The sequence below is a fragment of the Oryctolagus cuniculus genome, chromosome 7, assembly GCF_964237555.1.
Source record: "Oryctolagus cuniculus chromosome 7, mOryCun1.1, whole genome shotgun sequence".
NCBI classification, from domain to species: Eukaryota; Metazoa; Chordata; class Mammalia; order Lagomorpha; family Leporidae; genus Oryctolagus; species Oryctolagus cuniculus.
The window spans coordinates 40,557,738-40,578,421 of record NC_091438.1 but is presented as its reverse complement, the minus strand read 5'-3'; the positions used below and the strand labels follow the sequence as shown (position 1 = coordinate 40,578,421).

The following is a 20,684-nucleotide window of genomic DNA, read 5'->3' as shown; positions in this document are numbered from 1 at the left end:
GGACCTGGGAAATCCACGCAACTTCTCCTTTGTATTTTACAGATGAGATGCAAGATCCAAAAGGCTGAAGTGATCTTGTCCCTCCTCAATTTGTCCAAGGCAGTTGCAGATGAGAAATAGATAGAATGGAGCTCAGCAAAAGAGAGCAACTGGCATTCAGAGAGGAAAGAACAGGTTTAGCTCTGAGTTGGAAGGGAAATGAGAGATTGAGTAGGAGGTCTGAGGTTGAGGGCAAAATACAGATGTTCTTAGTTGTCTTCAGTGTCTGTGTGGAGGAACATTTGTTGGTGGCAGGCGGAACTGAATAGGGATACAAAGGGGATAATTTCCTGAAAACAGAGATCGTAGACCAGCTTTGCTGAGAGAAGAAAAGAAACATCTGCAGCCAACATGCTGTTTTTGCAACTTCTGGTGCTAGCTGTTCTCTTCCAAGTTAGTGAAAATGTAGAGGGTAAGAACATCAGTTTACTGCCAAGGTGGGAGGATCTGGGTAGACTGTGGTTGGATTTTGCAAGATGGACCTTTAAGAATCCTTGAATGCTTAAACTGTGAGCGCCACTGCCTCCAGGTTATTCTTTGGAGGATGGAATTAGAGCATGGGGCCTGTGTAAGCAAAATTCCATAACTAATCTAAATATTATGTACTTTCTGGTAATAAGTTTACTTTGCCACTTTGTTTGTCTCTCACTTTTTCCTATACAACTTTTGCTTCTATCACCCATGCTCATCCAGGAGCACACCTCAGTTTCTTTCAAGTAGATACCATCCTTTGCCAACCAATTCTGGGCACAAATTCAGAGTTTAAGTTTGTTGGACAGCTTGTAAACATATGGCTGGGAGATTGTATCAGGCACAATTTTTCTGCATAGTTGGTCTAAGGTCTACTACAGCAATGAGGAGTTATTACAGCTATAACTTCTACCCTAACTCTATTTCATTGGATTAATTTGGGAGATTCAAGGTCATGCCAGACAATTGCTGTTCAAATGTAAATTGATTCAACTCAACTTAGGTAAGTCTTCAGCAAGTTATTTCTGGGAAATATTCTGTATCAGTTCCCACTATCCTATTCTATCATAAAAGGCTTTATAGTTAAATTTGCTAGGGAACATTTAAGACATTGACTCAAAATTATATAGACTCTTGCTACATCTGGAATAGTTTTGTGTGTGTGTGTGTGTGTGTTGTTATCTTCTACCTGTGTTCTCTCTTTGTGGACTAAAATCTAAATGCATACAGTAGTACCTTTCTATACTTCATTTCCTTAAAATGCATTCTCTTCCCTCTTCTCCTCATTTTCTTAAATATCTACATTCATATTCCAACAATCATTATGACCATCACAGAACTCCATACACCTACTCCCACACACAAGTTGCCCCTCATCTTGTTGCCCATATTTTGTGGTTGATGTATCAAATTCCCCAATCTTCCTCAGATGGATCTCCTATTAATTCACTCATCTTTCGCTAACTCCTTCACCACCTCTATCGATTTTTCTCTTCTTTGTTCCTGATAGAAAACTCTATTGACTCATTCTCAGACCCATATAAAAACTTCTTGCACCACTTCTCAGTAAGACCCTAGGTTCCTATACTTTACTCACTTTTTTTTTTCACTTGAAGTCCTTTCCCCATCCCTCCCTCACCCTGAATCTTTTTGAAATGTAAGATAAAGTTGACTGTGGGCTGGGTTACAGAGACAGCCCAAAAGTTTTCTTCCAGGTAGATTTTGGAGGATCAGATTTCTTGAGTCTTCAAAACACATCCTGGGTTCTATCTCCAGAGAGTGGGAATAGAACCCAGAATGCGATACAAATCTAATCAGTGATTGTGATGTAATCATGGAAATGGCCTTTACCCTTTTCAGAAATACTTGCCTTCAATTTCTCTTGAGTCTCTTGAATGCAAGGTAGATACATATCCAGTTTAATAACCCTTACAACTTTGGGTTTGTTGGACAACTTGTAGACTTATGGCTGGGAGATTGTATCAGGCAGAATTTTTCTGCACACTTGGTCCAAGGTCTACTACAGCAATGATTAGTTATTACAGCTGTGACTTCTATTCTACATCTATTTCGTTGGATTAATTTGGGAGATTCAACATCATGCCGGACAATTGCCCTTCATATACTTCCCACAAGATTCTTCAACTTTCTTTTCAAACTTAGGACAAGAGGATGAGAAGTTGCTAAGGATAGCTTCCTGGAGGAGATTAAAAAGGGTAATCGTTAATATGAGTGCTGGCATACCTCCTCACAGCTGTATGTTATTATCCACGTATCAGAACCTATTGTGCTGAGGTAAGGCCAGATGCTTGGCTGTCCAGTCATCCCATACTTCTGTCAGGCTAGTGCTCTTTTATTATGTCTCTAGATTATATCTAAAGCCTAGCTGAGTGATGCCATTGATGTGGGGTGAGCAGAAGCAACTGGACAACAAAGAAGATGACATTCTTCCTTAAACTAATGGGACATGGAAGCTTCAGGTGATTTTGAATGTAGCCTCTGAGGAGGAGGCTGACCTATCTTGCTGAGTGAGGTTTGGCACTCAGGAGGCCAAGACAATCCTCCACTCAACCAAGATTGGATGCTGGAAATGTGATGGGGGCCCTTGGGCCTAGAGGGTAGGGTACATGAAAATTTGATGATTCCAGATTTAGGTGCGATTTTAGAAAGGAATTAATACAAGAAATTCAATGGATATAGAAGTAAGATATGAGAGACACATAGGTATAGATTTAGGGGACATGGGCAACATTTCCTTGAGTGCAACGGGAATAGGGTGATTGTATACAATGAATAATGGGACTCATATTCAAAGCAAATGCTAAGGACATCAGTAGACAGAACACAATCAACACTGGGTAAAATAGCATCCATGCATTTCTCCAATATCCATGCCCACCCCCACCACCTTTCAGTGAATTTGCTCCTGTTGGCAGTGACAATGACTCTGACACTTCTGATCGTCTGTGTTAAGGCTTAGGAAGTGTCGATGAGTTCTTCATTACTTCTCAGTTTCCTTCTGCCTTCTTCTGTCCTCCATTTTGCAGCTGTCACGGTCAGGCCACCTTGTTTCCAATCATAACTTTCAACATATCTGGAGTTTCTAATCTTATGTTCTTTCACAGTGCATTTTGGAATAGTCTATGAGACAGACACACCTTACTGTGCCTACCCCCACTGTAATGGAAATCCAGCAACCAGGAGATTAGCACAGCAGAGGGATGCCGCCCTTTCTACTCTTCATTTAAATTGTTTCTCTTTATGGCTAATAATCATTTGTTAGTATAAACCAATTTAATTTTGTAACTGTAAATGGAATGGTTTTCTTGAAATCTCCATTTTTTAATAGTATGTAACTGTCAAATCCTATTTCTGAGGTCACTTCCAACAGAAATGTTTCTGAACCTTATGTGGGAAGCAATCTTTCTCCTCTGAGTCCAGAGAACACTTCAATTGCACTGTGCCATGTACAATTTCTTCACATCCGTGTCTGTCTTTCCTTTTTCATCCATCATTGTGATCCAGCAAGGATCACAATAAAAGTTGCTTTGCATAACAATCTGTAATTATTAGGACAGAAAGCAAAAACAAGTTGGATAAATGTCACTTTGGAAGTTTTTGTTATTACATTCTTTCTGTCATTGTTGTAGCTTTTGAAACATTGGTGCCTCCCTTCTTGTTTAAATCCTTTTTCCTTAGTTAAGAAATTTCAGCTTCCTTTAGAGTTCTTCCTAAACCTTTATGAGGAACTTAAGCTTTGCTTCTAGACACTTATTTTTTAAATACAGAGAGGGGAACCAACTTCTTCTGGCTCATTCCAAATACAAATATAGAGATAGTGTGTGTACAAGTTACACGTGAAAGTTAGTGGGACACACATATCACCTAACAGTTAAGGCAAAAAAAGCAATGGAGTTGGTTATCAGGGACCAAGCTACAGGTGCACTCAAATGTAAAACATAATCAATCCTTAAAAGCATGTTTTATCTGAGATAGCCTTAGGAAGTATTTATTCCCTCTAGGTTTATTCACCAATTCACCTAATAATTGTCAAGCTCTGTATACAAGGCAGGCACATACAGCTTCTAAATTATATGTGGCGGAAAACAACAGAGATTGCATTTACCCTCATAAAGTTGTAGTGTTTATGTCTAATTTGTCCATCTTCTTTTCACTGTTTCTAGTTCTTGTTTATTTTAGGAATTTAAACTTACTTATGTATGGATGTATTTGAGAGAGACCAAGAAACTGACAGATTTCCTCTGCTGGTTCATTCCCTGAATGCCTACATCAACCAGAGGTAGGCCAGGCAGAAAGTAGGAGCCAGGAACCTATTCTGGACCTGTCATGTGGGTAGCACTTAAGCTGTTACCTGCTGTCTCCCAGAGTGTGTATCAGTAAGAAATTTGAAAGGGACAAAGCCAGGAGTTCAAATCAGTTCAAAACCACTCCAATATTGGATGTGGGTGTCCCAAGTGGCATCTTAATCACCAGGCCAAATTCTTGCAAGTTTTTTAAAAAGATTTATTTTTTTATTTGAATGTCAGAATTACAGAGAAGCAGAGGCAGAGACAGAAAAAGAGAGGTCCTATTTGGTTGGTTCACTCCTCAAATGACCGCAATGGCTAGAGCTGTGCTGAACTGAAGCCAGGAGCCAGGAGCTTCTTCTGGGTCTCTTATGTGAGTGCCGGGGACCAAGGACTTGGGCCATCTTCTACTGCTTTCCCAGGCCATAGCAGAGAGCTGGATCGGAAGTGGAGCACCTGGGACTTGAACTGGTGCCCATATGGGATGCTGGCACTGCAGGCGGTGACTTTACTAGCTCCACCACAGAGCCGGGCCCATAAATTCTTGCAAATTTGTCAACATGTTTTGAATCAACTTTGTTAATGTATAATTTCCAGTAAAATCTATTTAAGTGTATTGTTCCACTTATTTTGACAAATATATACACCCACATACATAACGCTATAATAAAGATACAGATGGGGCCGGGGCCGTGGTGCAGTAAGTTAATCCTCCGCCTGCGGCGTTGGCATCCCATATGGGCACCAGTTCTAGTCCTGGCTGCTCCTCTTCCAATCCAGCTCTCTGCTATGGCCTGGGAAAGCAGTAGAAGATGGCCCAAGTCCTTGGGACCCTGCACCCATGTGGGAAGACCAGAAAGAAGCTCCTGGCTCCTGGCTTCTGATTGCGCGTCTGGCCATTGTGGCCTTTTGGGGAGTGAACCAACGGAAGGAAGACCTCCCTGTCTCTCCCTCTCACTATCTATAACTCTACCTCTCAAGTAAATAAATAAAATCTTAATAAAAAAAAAGGTACAGAAATCCATAGCCCATCATATATATCTGTAGTCGAACGCAGCATTAACTGGCATCTTTTGACTATTGATCTGCTTTTTGCCAGTTACTTATATTTTCTATGGTTTTGTTAGGATGAAATAAACTGTTGCTATTCTTTACGTTTGGCTTTCCCCCTCCATTAAGCATACAACTGCAAGTAAGATATATGTCACTGAGTATTTCAATAGCTACTTCTTTTTCATTACTGAATAGAATTCTGGTGTGAATACTCCATAAGGTTTTTAAAGATTTATGCACTCTTAGGTGGACACTTGGTGTTCTTGATTGAGACCCTTCACATAGTATTTTATTGTTTGTGTTTATTTTTATTGTTTGTATTTATTTTTGTTTAGCTTCCTGCTTAAAATAATTTTGCTGATTCTTTTTATTTTATTATTTTTATTTTGGATTAATGTAACTAGTATATTTTAAGGGTTACAGTTCAACAGTTTGACAAAAATAATAGCTTAACCTAACCATGCAGACAGCACACATTTCTTTCTTTATGTTTTTAAAGATTTATTTATTTACTTGAAAGTCAGAGTTACACAAAAAGAGAAGGAGAGGCAGAGAGAGAGAGAGACAGAGACAGAGACAGAGAGAGACAGAGACAGAGAGAGAGAGAGGTCTTCAATCCGCTGGGTCACTACCTAGATGGCTGCAACAGCTGGAGCTGTGCTGATCTGAAGCCAGGAGCCAGGAGCTTCTTCCGGGTCTCCCACATGGGTGCAGGGGTCCAAGAACTTGTGCCATCTTCTACTTCTTTCCCAGGCCATAGCAGAGAGCTGGATCTGAAATGGAGCATCCGGGATTCAAACTGGTGCCCATATGGGATGCCAGCACTGCAGGCAGCGGCTTTACCAGCTATTCCACAGTGCTGGCCCTGGCAGCTAACCTTTCTATTTCCTTATCTTTGAGTTTGGAGCCTAACATTTCCTCTATTCCAATTCTTTGTACAGAATATAATGCATCATTGGGACCAGCGTTAAGCAATAGTGGGTTAAGCTGCCACCTGGGACACCAGAATCCTGTATGGGTTGCCAGTTCAAGTCCTGGCTGCTCCGCTTCCTATCCAGTTCCCTGCCAGTGTGCCTAGGAAAGCCATGGAAAATACCCCAAGTTCTTGGGCTACTGCCACCCATGTGGGAGACAGATAAAGCTCCAGGTTGCTGGATTGCAACCATTTGGGGTGTGAACCAGTGGATGGTAGCTCTTTCTCTCTCCCTCTCGTTCTGTGTCTCTCTGTAAATCTACCTTTCAAATAAATAAATACATCTCAAATAAATAAATAAATAGATGCAGCATCATAAGCCATGGTCACCCCCTGTGCTGCAAGCACCTAATGCATTTTTTGCATAATTGTGTTTTGTTATCCTGTACCCAGTCCCCTTGCCTTCTTTCCCTGCACTGCTCCTTTCCTAGATCCTAATAATAATGACTTTCAATTCAAATTTATCATATACATGTAATTATTCTTTCATTTCTATTTTTGAAAATTTCATGTGGGAGAGAGAACATGAAGTATTCTTTTTCTGAGTCTAGGTCTATTTCACTTAAAGTTATGACATCCAGTCCCACCCATTTTGCTGAAAATCTCCATGTCACTAACCATGATGGAAAGGCAGATCCAAACACAATGAATTATCACCTGACTCCAGTTAGAAAGCCTACTATCAAATCACAAAAACAACAAATGCTGGTGAATGTGAGGACATGAAACCCTTAAATACTGTTGGTGGGAATGCAAGTTAATATAGCTATTATGGACAACATATGATGATTCTGACAAAAAAGAAAAAAAGCAAGGAAAAACAGATCAACAATATAACCGCATTATCCCACTTTTGGGTATATATCCAAAATATAATGTTTCGTGTGATTTCATAGAAAATATGAAATCACCACAATGAAGAGACTCCCATGTGTATTCGCAGTAGCTCAGGGTATGAGTCATCTTCTCATCTGACTAAAATACCCAAGAGAGGCTTCTTGGAATGGAAAAGGTTTATTTTGGTTCTCAGCTTGAAGGTCACAGTTCAGGAACAGGCTGCCCCCCTAGTCTGGCATTTGTTGGAGGATGACAATGGTAGAATGAGTGCAGAAAAACTATCACATATTGGTCAAGAGAGCAGGTAGAGGAGCTAGCCAAACTTGGCTCAAAAGAATCAACTCTCCCATGAGAACTGTTCCTCAAGATCATGTCCCTAATGCCCCAAAGACCTCCCCCAAGACCCACCTCTCAGAAGCAACAGTTATGTCCCGTCTTCACTCTTAAACCACCAAACCTAATATTAAGACAGCAGAATTTAAATATTTGTATGAGTTTGGGGAACCAATTTCTCTTCAACCCATAACATCAAGATATGTAATCAACTTAGGTGTCCATTGATGGTTGAATGATAAATTGCATTTGGTACATGTATACAATAGAACATTATTCTTCCATAATAAAAACTTAACATTTTCAGCAAAGTGGCTAATTTTGTATATTCTGACTGCTCTCTAAGTTGTAGCCACAGATGTCTTTTCTCAAATTTTCTTACCTATGTGATATTCCATACAAATCATTCATTCTCTTGAAAACTGATAAATAAATGCAAAGGATTAAGTAAAATATTTGTTTACTTCAACATAGTGAGATAGTTACTTCAGCAAATATCTCTTTTCATAACTATTTTAACAAATAAATGAAGATGAACAGTACTAAGGTGTGGTCAGAAATACCTCAATGTCCCTGACATCCCTTCAGAGGGAATGCACTCAAGATTATTATTGCAATACTAATGTGCTATTTAGATTTTGCATTCTGTTCTCCAGTCACTGCATAGAATATTATGCTTGATCAGATTGCATGTCCAAGCAGATATGAAAATAACTTTTCTTTTAAGCCAGCTTTAAAGAGAACTGAAAAAATGTAAAAATAAAGAGAAGTATAAAGCCATCCTCCTCAATAAACATTTGGAAAACTTGAACATGATAATCATGGTTGTTCTGTGGTGAAGTGGTTGACTTCACTTGGGATGCTCATATCTTGTATCAGAGACACTGATTTGAGTTCTGGCTCCTCTACTTGAATTCAACTTCTTGCGAATGTACAACCTTTGGAGTCAATAAATGATGGCTCAGGTACTCATGTAGGAGACCTCGATTGATTGGCCAGCTCCTGGATTCCACCTGGTCTTCTATGTCTGTTGTGAGCATTTGAAGAGTGAAACAGTGGATAGAAGATCCCTCCCTCCCCCCCCCCTCTCTCTGTCTCTCTGCTTTTTGCATAAAATGAGAAAAAGAAGATATTTTGTTGATGTGTAATTAATGTATTATTTTATGTCTATAATTTACTTTTTATTTTTTTATAAAAAATTTTATAATTTACTTCCAAGACAAGTTTCTAACTATGTAGTCATACATTTTATTTTTAAAATTTATTTTAATTTTGAAGGCAGAGTAATACATTTTACATAAACACATCTATATGGGCAAAATTTTGGGGATTCTCAATCCTTTTTATTGTAAAATGAACTTGACATAAAATTTACCATTTTTAATGCAAATATTTTGGTATATTGTACATTTCTATTGTTTTGATAGCCTCAAAAATTTTTTAAACTGTAAAATAGTTGAGAGACATGGTGACCAAGTTAATGAACAGAAAACACTACATAATATATAACTCTTGCCGGCGCCACGGCTCACTAGGCTAATCCTCTGCCTTGCGGCGCCGGCACACGGGGTTCTAGTCCCAGTCGGGGCACTGGATTCTGTCCGGTTGCCCCTCTTCCAGGCCAGCTCTCTGCTGTGGCCCAGGAGTGCAGTGGAGGATGGCCCAAGTGCTTGGGTCCTGCACCCCATGGGAGACCAGGAGAAGTACCTGGCTCCTGCGATTGGATCAGCGCGGTGCGCCTGCCGTGGCGGCCATTGGAGGGTGAACCAACGGCAAAAGGAAGACCTTTCTCTCTGTCTCTCTCTCTCACTGTCCACTCTGCCTGTCAAAAAATTAAAAAATATATATATATAACTCTTGAGCGAGGTACAAATTACAATTAAACTAAAATTTGATCACACCACAAATTCTTCAGTATATAGCAAATAAGCAGTTAAAAAGGACATCTTAAATGTATAATGGCTGTATAATCGGTAAAATGCAGATTTTGTACAAGTTTATAAGAATGATGCAACTTTTTAAAAAATGCATTGTAAGCTGTTAATGAGAGGCATCTTTTATGGCTTGAAATATTAAACAATATCAATAAAATATACTTATTCTCATTTATGAATACATAAGTAAATATATGTATAAATAAATATATTTATTCTAATTTGATAAAATATACAATTAAAACAATGAAATAGTTGGGAAAATTTGAATACTTACTAGATTTAAAAAGATATTAAATATTTTTAATTTTTCTAATTAAAATGCAATTTTATGTAAGAAAATAATTTCCATACCTTACAAAAACATGTTGAAACATATTGATGATAAAACTAAAACTGAAATTTATTTTAATCATGGGTTGATAAGTTTTTCAAAATTGTGTAGTGGAGAAATGGCATTTCTCTACCCTTCTTCCTCTATCTTTGCCAGTATAAAATTATTCATTGTCAAGTTAAAAAAATCATTCCTTACTGTATTGTTTCAAATTGGCTTAAGACTTGGTAATTAGAGACTTAGACCAAGGTTTTATGTTTCAGAGAGAATACAAATTTTATGCAGAATTAGGATGGGTTTTTAATTTTAAACAATCCAATTGTATATATTTAAGATCCACAGCAGGATACCTTGATATACATATCAATGGTGAAATGGGTATCAGAGTCAAACATACTGATATTTTCATCATCTCCTGTAGTGATTCATTCATTGTAGGGGAAAGAGCACCAAAATGCGTACTTCAGTAACACCCCACAGCACAATATAGTATTATTTACTATAGTCCTCATGTTGGTGTTAGATTTCTAGAGTTCTTCATTTTATACATCTGCTTTCTGCATCTTTGCATTTCTTCTCCCTATTCTCCACCCTTAGGAGCCACTGTTTTAGTCTCTGTTTGATTGTACATAGAAGTGATATGCATTTTTTTCCATGTCTGGCTTGTTTTAGCTACCTTAATGTCTTGCATATTCACCCATAAAAATGATAGTATTATTGTCTAAAACTTAATGTAAATAAATATTATTGAAAAAACTAGCATGGATGGAAATATTTTTAACTAAACCAAACTCAAATTAATATGTTATAACATGTCTGAATAGGCTCTAAGTTTCAGTTCATAATTGATCATAATGATAGGATTAAATGTCAAAGGGATCACATAAACAAGACTAGTATCTGCTAATAATAACTGATAGAATTAAAAAGGAGAGAATGATCCGATAAAGGAAGTGGGATACACAGCAGACTCATAGAATGGCAGATGTCCTAAACAGCACTCTGGCCTCAGAATTAGCCCTTAAGGGATTCGGATCTGGCTAAAAAGCCCGTGAGAGTTTCTCAGGCATGGAAAGCCAAGACACTGTGGAAAAAAAAAAAAATCTCTGCGAGTGAGATCCCAGTGGAAAGAATGGGTCATCAAAGAAGGAGGTTACCTTTCTCTGAAAGGAGGAGAGAACTTCCACTTTGACTATGGCCTTGTCTAAATAAGATCGGAGTTTGTGAACGCAAGAGGTTTCCATAGCCTTGGCAGCTTATGACAAGAGCCTTGGGTGATTACTGACATCATAAATAAGAGTGTCAATTGTTAATCAACACAGGAGTCACTGTGCACCTACTCCCCTTGTAGGATCTCTGTCCTTAATGTGTTGCACTATGCGAATTAATGGCAAAACTACTACTCAAACAGTACTTTATACTTTGTGTATCTGTATGGGTGCAAACTGTTGAAATCCTTGCTTAATATAAACTAAGTTGATCTTCTGTATATAAAGATAATTGAAAATGAAAAAAAAGGATAGAACATCATTTTGAAAAGAGCCTATATCAAAAGAATATGAATTCTGCTAAAATGAAGCAAGAAGATGCATTTATAATGGTGAGCTTTGCATGGAAGAATGGCGAAATCATCAGTGCTGTATGAAAAATTTATAGGGAAAATCCCCTACAAAATTCAATAGTTTATGATTAACTAGCATTTTAAAATAATTATTCATTTATTTGAAAGCCAGCATTACAGTGAGAGAGGAAGAGAAAGAGAGGGAGTGAGAGATCTTCCATCCTGTGGTTCACTCCCAAAATGGTCATAATAGCTTGGGCTGGACCAGGCTGAAGTCAGGAGCCAGGAGTTTCATCTGAGTATTCCAAGTGGGTGGCAGGGGCCCAAGAACTTAGGCTATGTTCTGCTGATTTTCCCAGGCCATTAGCAGGGAGCTGCATCATATGTGGAGTAGCTGCAACAGGAACGGGTGCCCATAGGAGAAACCAGCATCACAGGCAGCTGTTTTATCCTCTACACCACGACACCCACCCTTGGATTACTCACTTTAAGAAGGGACAAGGTGATGCTGAAAATGCAAACCACAGCAGTAGATCATTAACATCAACTTTTAAAGGGAAAAAGTAAAAAACAATAGCCAACATCATAGAAATCTCAATTGATTCAGATTACACAATTATGACTGAAAATTAAAGTGGAGCAAACTATCAGTTGATGGCTGCTAATACACTTGCACCCAGATATGCTTATTTTGTTGCCAAAAGTTTTTGATATCCATACATAATTTTTTCATAATATACATTTTCAGAACTTTTTGGAAACCCTTCATACATCTATCTTGATGCCAATCCTATAATGTCAGACTAAAATAATTATATTTTAATTTGTCAAATAATAATTGCACATTTGTGTGTATAATGCCATAATACATTTATGTATTGTGGAATGATTATATCAGGTGAGTTAATGTATCCATCTTTTTTAAACCTAGAAATCTTTAAGATATGCAAACTTCATGCATTTCATATATATATACAAATTTAGGAACATAGTGATTCTTCCCACCCTACCCTCCTTCATGCCTGCACTCCCACCCTTCTTCCTCCTCCATCTCCTATTCCGACTCTTACTTTTTGCATATATCTATATTCAATTAACTTTATACACCTAGGATTAAACCTACTCTAAGTAAACAGTTCAACAAGTAGTATGGAAAAAAACCTATTAACAGTTGAGACAAGGGCTGCTCAAAATCATGGCACCTCAAAGTGTCAATGTCACTTCTATAAATTACCTTTTATGTACTCTGTTAGTTATCTCAGGGAGAATGAATGATATTTGTCACTTTGGGACTGGCTTTTTCAGTAAGTATGATGTTTTCCAGTTTCATACGTTTTGTTGCAAATGACAGGATTTCATTTTTTCTGCTGTGTAGTATTCCATGGTGTATATATCCCATAATTTCTGTATCCAGTCTTTAGTTGACAGACATCTGGGTTGATTCCATATCTTAGTTATTGTTAATTGAGCTGCAATAAACATGGGGGTACAGATAACTCTGTCATATGCTGATTTCATTTCCTTTGGTAAATTCCTAGGAATGGGATGGCTGGGTCATATGGTAGGTCTATATTCAGATTGCTGAGGTATCTCCATACTGTCTCCCACAGTGGCTGTACCACTTTCCATTCCCACCAACAGTTATCCATCATCTTTAATTTCTGTAGCTTTATAATATATTTTGAAATTAGAAAATGAGATATCTACAGTTATATACTTCTTTCTAAAGGTTGCTTATGTTCTGAGTCTTCTGTTTCATAAACCTTAGTTTTTTTCTGTTTCTATTTTATTTAAAATCTATTACTGGGATTTGATTAGGATAACATTTAGTCTGTAGATTGTTATAGTATTAATATCTTTCAATCTGGGAACACAAAATATCCTTCAAATAATTTGTGCTTCCTTTACTTACTTTCATCAATGCATTTTAGTTCTCATTGTACAAGTCTTTCGCTGCTTTGGTTAACTTTATTCCTAATGATTTTTCTTCTTTTGATGCTATTGTAAATAGGGTTGCTGCTGTAATTACTTTAGTTCATTCATTGAAAGAGGGAGAGGTGAGAGAGAGAGAGAGAGAGAGAGTAGAGTGAGAGAGAGAAAAGTGAGGGAGAAAGAGACCTTTCATATGCTGATTAACTCCTCAAATGCCTGTAACAGTCAGGTCTGGGCCAAGGCCAAGCTGAAGCCAGAAGCTACAGACACAGCTGCTTGAGCCATCACCTGAGGCATCTCAAGGTGTGCATTGCCAAGATCAGGGAATCAGGAGTGGAGCTGGGCAGAACCCAGGCACTCTATTACATAATTTGGGCTTCACAGGCAGCATCTGAACCATCATACCAATTATCTGAAACTGGATTGTGTTCTTGATTTCATTATAATTAGATTTATTATTAATGTATAGGACTACAACAAACTTTTATATTTTGGCTGAATCTTTAAGGAAAACAATATACTATTCCTCAGTAGTAGAGACAAGGATTGTAAAAAATCATTGAATATCAACCCAGATGGAAATTATGGTATTATACACTATGGAATACTACTCAACCATATTAATAAAAAGAATTAAATCTTGTCTTTTGCAACAAAATGAATGCAACTGGAAGCCATTATACTTAGGAATATGCCAGTGCCTGCATCACTATCCCACCTATGAATCTGCAAATTTTCCAACCAGCTGGAGCCTCGATTTTGTGTCCCGATCAGCATATAGTATTGTATTTTTGGAATTGGCTTATTTGCTAGTTCCAAAAAGACAAATACTATATGTTTTCCCTGAAGCCCTGGTCTAAGGGAAATCTGAACAATGAGGTAACTAAGAGTTCCAGAATGTAATGTATAGGAGTGAGATTGACATTTTTAATTTAAGCCCTTTGAAAAACATTTGAGATGCAAAATAATAGATCTTCCATTCATGGGTTCAGTCCCAAAATGACTGCAACAGCCAGGGCTGAGTCAAGCTGAAGCCAGGAGGTTGGAACTCCAGGGAGAGTTGCTAGGATATTCTTTACTGAATCCCCAAATACAGGTAAGAGTAAGAAGCTTATGAGGTCATATACAAGAAGCTGGGATTCAAAACACATTCCTTTATGGGTTATGGGTGTCATAAGAGGTGACTTCACCTGCTGTGCCGCAAGATTCACCCCAAGGGTCTACTCCTTGTTGAACACTATCCACAGTTACTGAATTCAGTTGGAAGAACACATGGCATAGCTCCCAGGCAACTGCTCTCTCACACACATTGTTATTCCAGGCTCCAAAGGTAAGAGCTCCTGAAAAGAAAATCATATACCAGTAGCAAATGCATTTTTACTCCCCCAAATCTCTGTAAGATAAACTTTTTTTTTGTTTGGATTATAAACTGCAGCATATATCATACCTGATGGTGAGATTTGGGTCTGGGGTTCTGTAATCCAGTTGGTGTTTTAAATGCTTCATTGTTATGTAAGTGAATATTACACACAAATGATTAATGTGAGGTTAGGGAGATAAGACAAGGAGAGCTGGTTAAGAATGAGGAGATATTGAGGACATCAGGATGTGGTGATAGCAAAATGCCACAGAAGGAAGCACACTGGAGAGCGAGTTGTTTGAATAAATCACAGAATCCTTCTAGATTGAAGGAGTCTGGAAATTGAGAGATTATATAATTTCACCGCTTATTTTAAAGATCTAAAAATAAAAGATCGAGGAGGTGAACCAATGTTACTGATCTTTCAGAATTACATGGGTGGTTTTCCAAAGTGGTGTGAGGAAGCTGAGGAACCAAATGAAGCCATGATAGTAAGAGATTTAGAAGTTAGAGATGGAGGGGAAATGAGAGGTAGGAGGCACAGGGTGGGGGAGCACTTTTTTTTTGTATACGTAATGTGGATGAGGAAGATACTTGCCATTCAGAACAGAGAGGAAGTCACTACAGAGGACTGAGAAAAAGGTTTGATAAAACCAGAGATCAAACACCAGCTCTGAGAGTAAGAAGTTTTAACTCCTGGTGAAATGCTGCTTCTGCCACTTCTATTACTGGCAGGTCGCTTCCCCGGTGGTGACAATGAGGATGGTAAGAGTAACTCGGGCAGCCGCTAGTGCTGGTGCGGAGTCTGGATGCAAGCATTGCTGCACTTTTGCAGGTGTGCTTGGGCACTGAGCGTCCAGGTCCTCCCTGCTCTAGCTCACGCTCGTCCTTTCTCACTATGCTGGAAGCCAACAGCCCTGGGACATCCAAATGTCTTGTGTGCTCTTTAGACTATGGGCCTTGTCTGAGTCTATTCAAATTTCATTCTTTCTCATTTCCTCCTGCTTGTCCTTTTCCCTTCACCATGCTAACCTTCCTCTCTTTGCAGCCCTCCAGGGGCCGACGTCTTACCATGTCATGCAGATCTCTTCCTTTACAAACAGCACCTGGACAGAAAATCGAGGCTCAGGCTGGCTGGAAGATTTGCAGATTCACAGGTGGGATAGTGAAACGGGCACTGCCATCTTCCTGAAGCCCTGGTCTAAGGGAAACTTAAGCGATGAGGAAATTACTGAGCTGGTGGAGCTGTTCCGGGTCTACTTCTTTGGACTCGTTCGAGAACTGCGAGACCACGTCACTGAATTCCAGATGAAGTGTGAGTCCAGCCTTCTCCCTTGGGGATGCTGCTTGACTGTTTCTGCTTTCTTGGCTCCCTATGGTCTGTTTTCCCTCCTTTCTCCTATACCCAACCTCACACACACTCCTCTCTATTGTAGTTTCTCATGGTGTGTCCACACCTCCCCAAAACAGTCCAGATCCTTTCTCTGGGAGAGCAAGCTTTCCCCTCTCTCTCCAATCCAGACTCGCCTCTGTGAAATTCAGTGATCAAGGCCCCTATTTCTCTTTCCCTGTGTCTGAGTGACCCGTGATGTGGCTCCCTCCTCCACTCCAGCTCTTCAGCCTTCTCCTCCCTTAACCCCTCCTCGGAACTCATTCTGAAATACTGTGCCTGTCACTCCACTATGAGGTTCCACACACTCTCCCTCTCCTCCCTCTGTTATTCCCTGTATAACTTGACCGCAGCCCTCTCCCCACTCTTAACACAAGTACCTCTCTCCAGTGCTATGTTTTTTGAAAATATCTGAATGCTGTAGATGGTTTCTGACTCGTTTTGCATTCTTGAATATCTTTTCCACAAAAACACACACTCCTCTCTTCTCGCCATGCCTTTGTTTCTTGCTTACTGTTCAATGACTTGGTGTCTGTTTTCCCCCCTTCCAGACCCGTTTGAGCTGCAAGGCATAGCAGGCTGTGAGCTGCATTCTGGAGGTGTCATCAAAAGCTTCTTGAGGGGAGGTTTAGGAGGGCAGGATTTTCTGTCCCTCAGGAATCATTCATGCTGGCCTGCCCCAGAAGGTGGCATCAGTGCAAAGAAAGTATGCACACTCATCGCTCAGTACAGAGGTATCACTGAAATCGTGGGGAAACTCATCTTTGAAACCTGCCCCCGGTACCTCCTGGGTGTCCTTGAAGCTGGGAAGGCAGAGCTGCGGAGGCAAGGTAAGTCCCATCCGTCTCACTTCTAAGCTTCAGAAGGAGAGTATCCAGGAAGAAGAGGGGCTTTTATTAGGAGTCCAAAGGAGTCGAAGGGGATGCTGTCCAACTTGTGGGTTTCTTGGTCCCTAGGCTCTGTAATGCGGTCACAAGGTGTACACTTCCTTTTTTCTTTCCTGCCTCAGTGAAACCCAGGGCCTGGCTGTCCAGTGGCCCCAATCCCGGACCTGGCCGTCTGCTGCTGGTGTGCCATGTGTCTGGCTTCTACCCAAAGCCTGTGTGGGCGAGGTGGATGCAGGGGGAGCAGGAGAAGTTGGCTCAGAGAAATGACACCCTCCCCTATGCTGACGGGACGTGGTATCTCCGAGTAACCCTGGACGTGGCAGCTGGGGAGGCGTCTGGCCTGTCCTGTCGGGTGAAGCACAGCAGTCTAGGAAATGAAGACATCATCCTCTACTGGGGTGAGAGAGAATCAGGGCCTGGGTGTGGAAGTGCAGTCGGTAGCTTTTATGTATGGAGGGAGGAACTGGGGACGGTTTAGAGATGATGATGATGAGAGAGAGTGAGAGAGGAGAGAGGAGAGAGGAGGGAGGAGAGAGGAGAGAAGAGAGAGGAGAGAGGAGAGAGAGAGAGAGAGAGAGAGAGAGAGAGAGAGAATGGTATCTGGATGAGAGGGATCTGGAGATGACCACACATTGGCAGCAGGTGACCTGTGGTGATGTCACAACGGGCTGTAGGGAATTTGAAGTGACATCACTGTGTTCTCTCTCACTTGCCAGGAAGCTCGATCTCCATTGGAATGATATTTCTGGCAATAATAGTGTCCGGCTTAATCTTTTTGTTGTTCTTGGCCTTATGGTTTTGGAGGCGCCGGTGAGTGACTATTCTTTAGTGTTTCCTTCTGCCCACCTCCCCAGGGGTTCCAACCATTTTATTTATTTAATAATGTTAATGTCAATCTTTTCACCAGACCCTTTCTTCCCAACTCCCCGTCTCCTCTGTACAGCTATAAAAATTTTATCACCTTTCCTATTTTCAAGTGTGCAGATGAGTCAAGTACATTCACATTATTGTGCAACATTTAGCATTACCCCCTCCAGATCCGCTTTCCTCTTGCAAAACTGAAACTCACTTTTCATTAAATAACACCCCATGGCCCTCCTCACCCTGGGCCCTGGCTACGACCGTTCTACTTTCCAACACTATGAATTTTATTTCTTACTCTGGTTCTTCCATATAAGTTAATTCATACAGAAAGTTTTGTGACTATCTTATTCACTTAGTATAGTATCTTCAAGGTTTATCATGTTGTCAGCACTTCCATACTTCTTTAGACTGATTAATATTCCATTCTATGTACCACATTTTGTTTATCCATTCATTTATTAATGCTCACTTCACTTGCTTCCACCTTTGGCTATTGTTGATAATGATTCTGTGAATATGGACATGTGAATATCATACATATTTATCTCACTCGAATTTTCTTATGTTCTTGGCAGGTCATATCAGAATATCCTGTAAATCTTTTTGACATTATCTCCCTCATTTGCAATACATTGTGGGAATCTCAGGAGCTCAAGATGTCAGCCCAGGAATCAGTATGTCATCAAATATATTAGATCAAGTCAGACTTTTCACAGATTATAAGTACTATAATCTATGTACAAGTAGGAAACCAATTAACATTGTGAATTATTAGATATTACCAATAATAGGATCCATTCATATATCACATGTAATATTTGTTTATTATGTAACTTTTGAGATAACTAAGCATTTTATATCTTGCATTCTCTTGATGTGTTGTATACTGATTTGAAAATGATAAAATAAAATTATGTCTGTGTAGTTTATCTTTCTTGTTCATGGTGTGTATGTGTATAGATTCAGTTGGCAAATAATTTGTTGAGAGTTTTTCATCTGTGTGCATTTGATTCTTGCCATGTCTTTTTCAGATATTGATATTTAGGGTGTTTTCACCTCACTAAATGAGGTGAAAAAATTCCCTTTGTCTTTATTCCCAATGAACAGTGGGGGTGGTTTGTGTGTGTGTGTTTGTATTCCCCTTAAAGATCAGTTAGAATTCAGTGAGGCCTTATATGTTGGGAAATATCTATACAGAGTGTTTAGAATTTCATGGCCAGTTCAAAAAAATAAATCTGTGTTCAGATTGTCTATTTAGATAGTCCTTTTTAAGTCATATTTTTTAAGTGTTTTAAGTTATCCAAATTTCTGTGTTTATTGTCAACAGATTATTCATAATTTCTTCATACCACATTAATTTTATTGTTTTACCACTTATACCTTGTTAGTTTAATAATGTCTCATTATATTTATTGGTCATTATATAAAATTTTATATGATCCTAACCATTAAACTTTGCTATAAATAATGTTACTACTTCCTGCTAATGCATTTATCTTAATTCTATGTATCCTTCACTTGCCTATGTGATACTATTATTATGTATATAAAATTTATATTAAGTAAATTTTAAACACAATAAATATATATATGTATTTAATTAATTAATTTGAAAGTCAGAGTTACACAGAGAGAAAAGGAGAAGCAGAGAGAGAGAGAGAGAGAGAGAGAGAGAGAGGTCTTCCACCCACTGGTTCACTCTCCAGTTGGCTGCAACGGCCGGAGCTGCACTGATCTGAAGCCAAGGGCCAGGAGCCAGGAGCTTCTTCCAGGTCTTCCGTGTGGGTGCAGGGGCGCAAGCACTTGGGCCATCTTCCACTGCTTTCCCAAGCCATGTCAGAGAGCTGGATTGGAAGAGGAGCAGCAAGGACTTGAACCAGAACCCAAACGGGATGCCGGCACCTCAGGCAGCAGCTTTATCTACTATGCCACAATGCCAGCTCCAACCATAGTAAATATTTTGATTCATTTGCTTTTCCATTTTGAGTTTCTTAGTTAAGACTGATGACTAGAAATGCCATTTTATCTTAATCAACCCAGGAATTGCATTTATTCTAAACTATATTTCAATCACTTATATAGGTTGCTTTTTTGTATTCATTTTTTATTTATATAAGGTGAACAATTTTTATATATACAAATTTAGGAACACAGTGATAGTTCCCACCCTATGCTCCCTCCCACACATGCTCTCACCCTCCTTCTTCCTTTCTTTTTCTTTCTTTGAATTTTTACAATAACATACTTTTGGTTTATTTTATAATCATAAGCTTAACCTTCCACTAAGTAAAGAATTTAACTAATAATAATAAGAAAAAAAATGCCGCTCCTTAACAGTAGAAACAAGGGTTATAAACAATAATCAAGCCTCAAAATGTCAATTTTTTCTCATATGCATTACATTTTTTGTAGTCTATTAGTTACTACAGACCAAGGAAAACATATGATATTTGTCTTTTTGTAACAAACTTTTTTCATTAAATGCAATGGTTTCCAGTTGCATCCATTATGTTGCAAAAGACAGGATTCCATCCTCTTTTATGGCTGAATAATTTTCTATAGCATATATATAATACATTTTTATTATCCATTTATCTGTTGATGGACATCTGGTTTGATTCTATATCTTAGCTATTGTGGATTGAGCTGCAATAAACATAGGGGTATAGATAACTATTTCATATGCTAATTTCTTTTTGTTTGGGTAAATTTCCAGGAGTAGGATGGCTGGTTCATATGGTAGATCCATTTGCAGATTTCTGAGTAATCTCCATGCCGTCTTCTCTTCCACAATGGCTATACTAGTTTACATTCCCATCAACAGTGGTTTAGGGTACTTTTTTCCTACAACCTTGTTAGCACTTACTTTATTTTTAAATTTCTGTACGAGATCAATTCTAACTGGGGTGA

The 20,684-nt window shown here is 39.0% G+C and overlaps 1 protein-coding gene and 1 long non-coding RNA gene across 6 annotated transcripts; one reads left to right on the top strand and one right to left on the bottom strand.

Annotated features, from left to right (window-relative positions):
* Nucleotides 1–270: 270 nt before the first annotated feature.
* Nucleotides 271–18,703, top strand: CD1B (CD1b molecule). 5 transcript variants are annotated; one of them, XM_051856050.2, is made up of 6 exons: nt 271–451; nt 15,682–15,948; nt 16,575–16,853; nt 17,033–17,308; nt 17,627–17,720; nt 18,350–18,703. In XM_051856050.2, the coding sequence occupies exons 1-6, from the start codon at nt 391–393 to the stop codon at nt 18,369–18,371; spliced, it is 999 nt and encodes a 332-aa protein (XP_051712010.1). In that variant the 5' UTR covers nt 271–390; the 3' UTR covers nt 18,372–18,703. The 5 variants fall into 5 exon arrangements, with proteins under 5 accessions (XP_051712010.1, XP_051712011.1, XP_008262224.1 ...); XM_051856051.2 differs by lacking the exon at nt 271–451 and adding an exon at nt 1,877–1,911; XM_008264002.4 differs by lacking the exon at nt 271–451 and adding an exon at nt 13,157–14,603.
* LOC127493736 (uncharacterized) lies at nt 10,565–14,634 on the bottom strand. Its single transcript, XR_007924207.2, has 2 exons — nt 14,464–14,634; nt 10,565–11,849 (listed from the first exon to the last, which is right to left on the bottom strand). It is a non-coding gene; the product is annotated as an uncharacterized lncRNA (long non-coding RNA).
* Nucleotides 18,704–20,684: the final 1,981 nt, after the last annotated feature.

Coding starts and splice junctions, on each gene's coding strand:
- CD1B (XM_008264000.4), top strand. CDS start 15,564: ATGTCTTGTGTGCTCTTTAGACTATGGGCCTTGTCTGAGTCTATTCAA. Junction 15,949..16,574: donor CACTGAATTCCAGATGAAGT/GTGAGTCCAGCC, acceptor CCCCCCTTCCAG/ACCCGTTTGAGCTGCAAGGC. Junction 17,309..17,626: donor AGACATCATCCTCTACTGGG/GTGAGAGAGAAT, acceptor CTCACTTGCCAG/GAAGCTCGATCTCCATTGGA.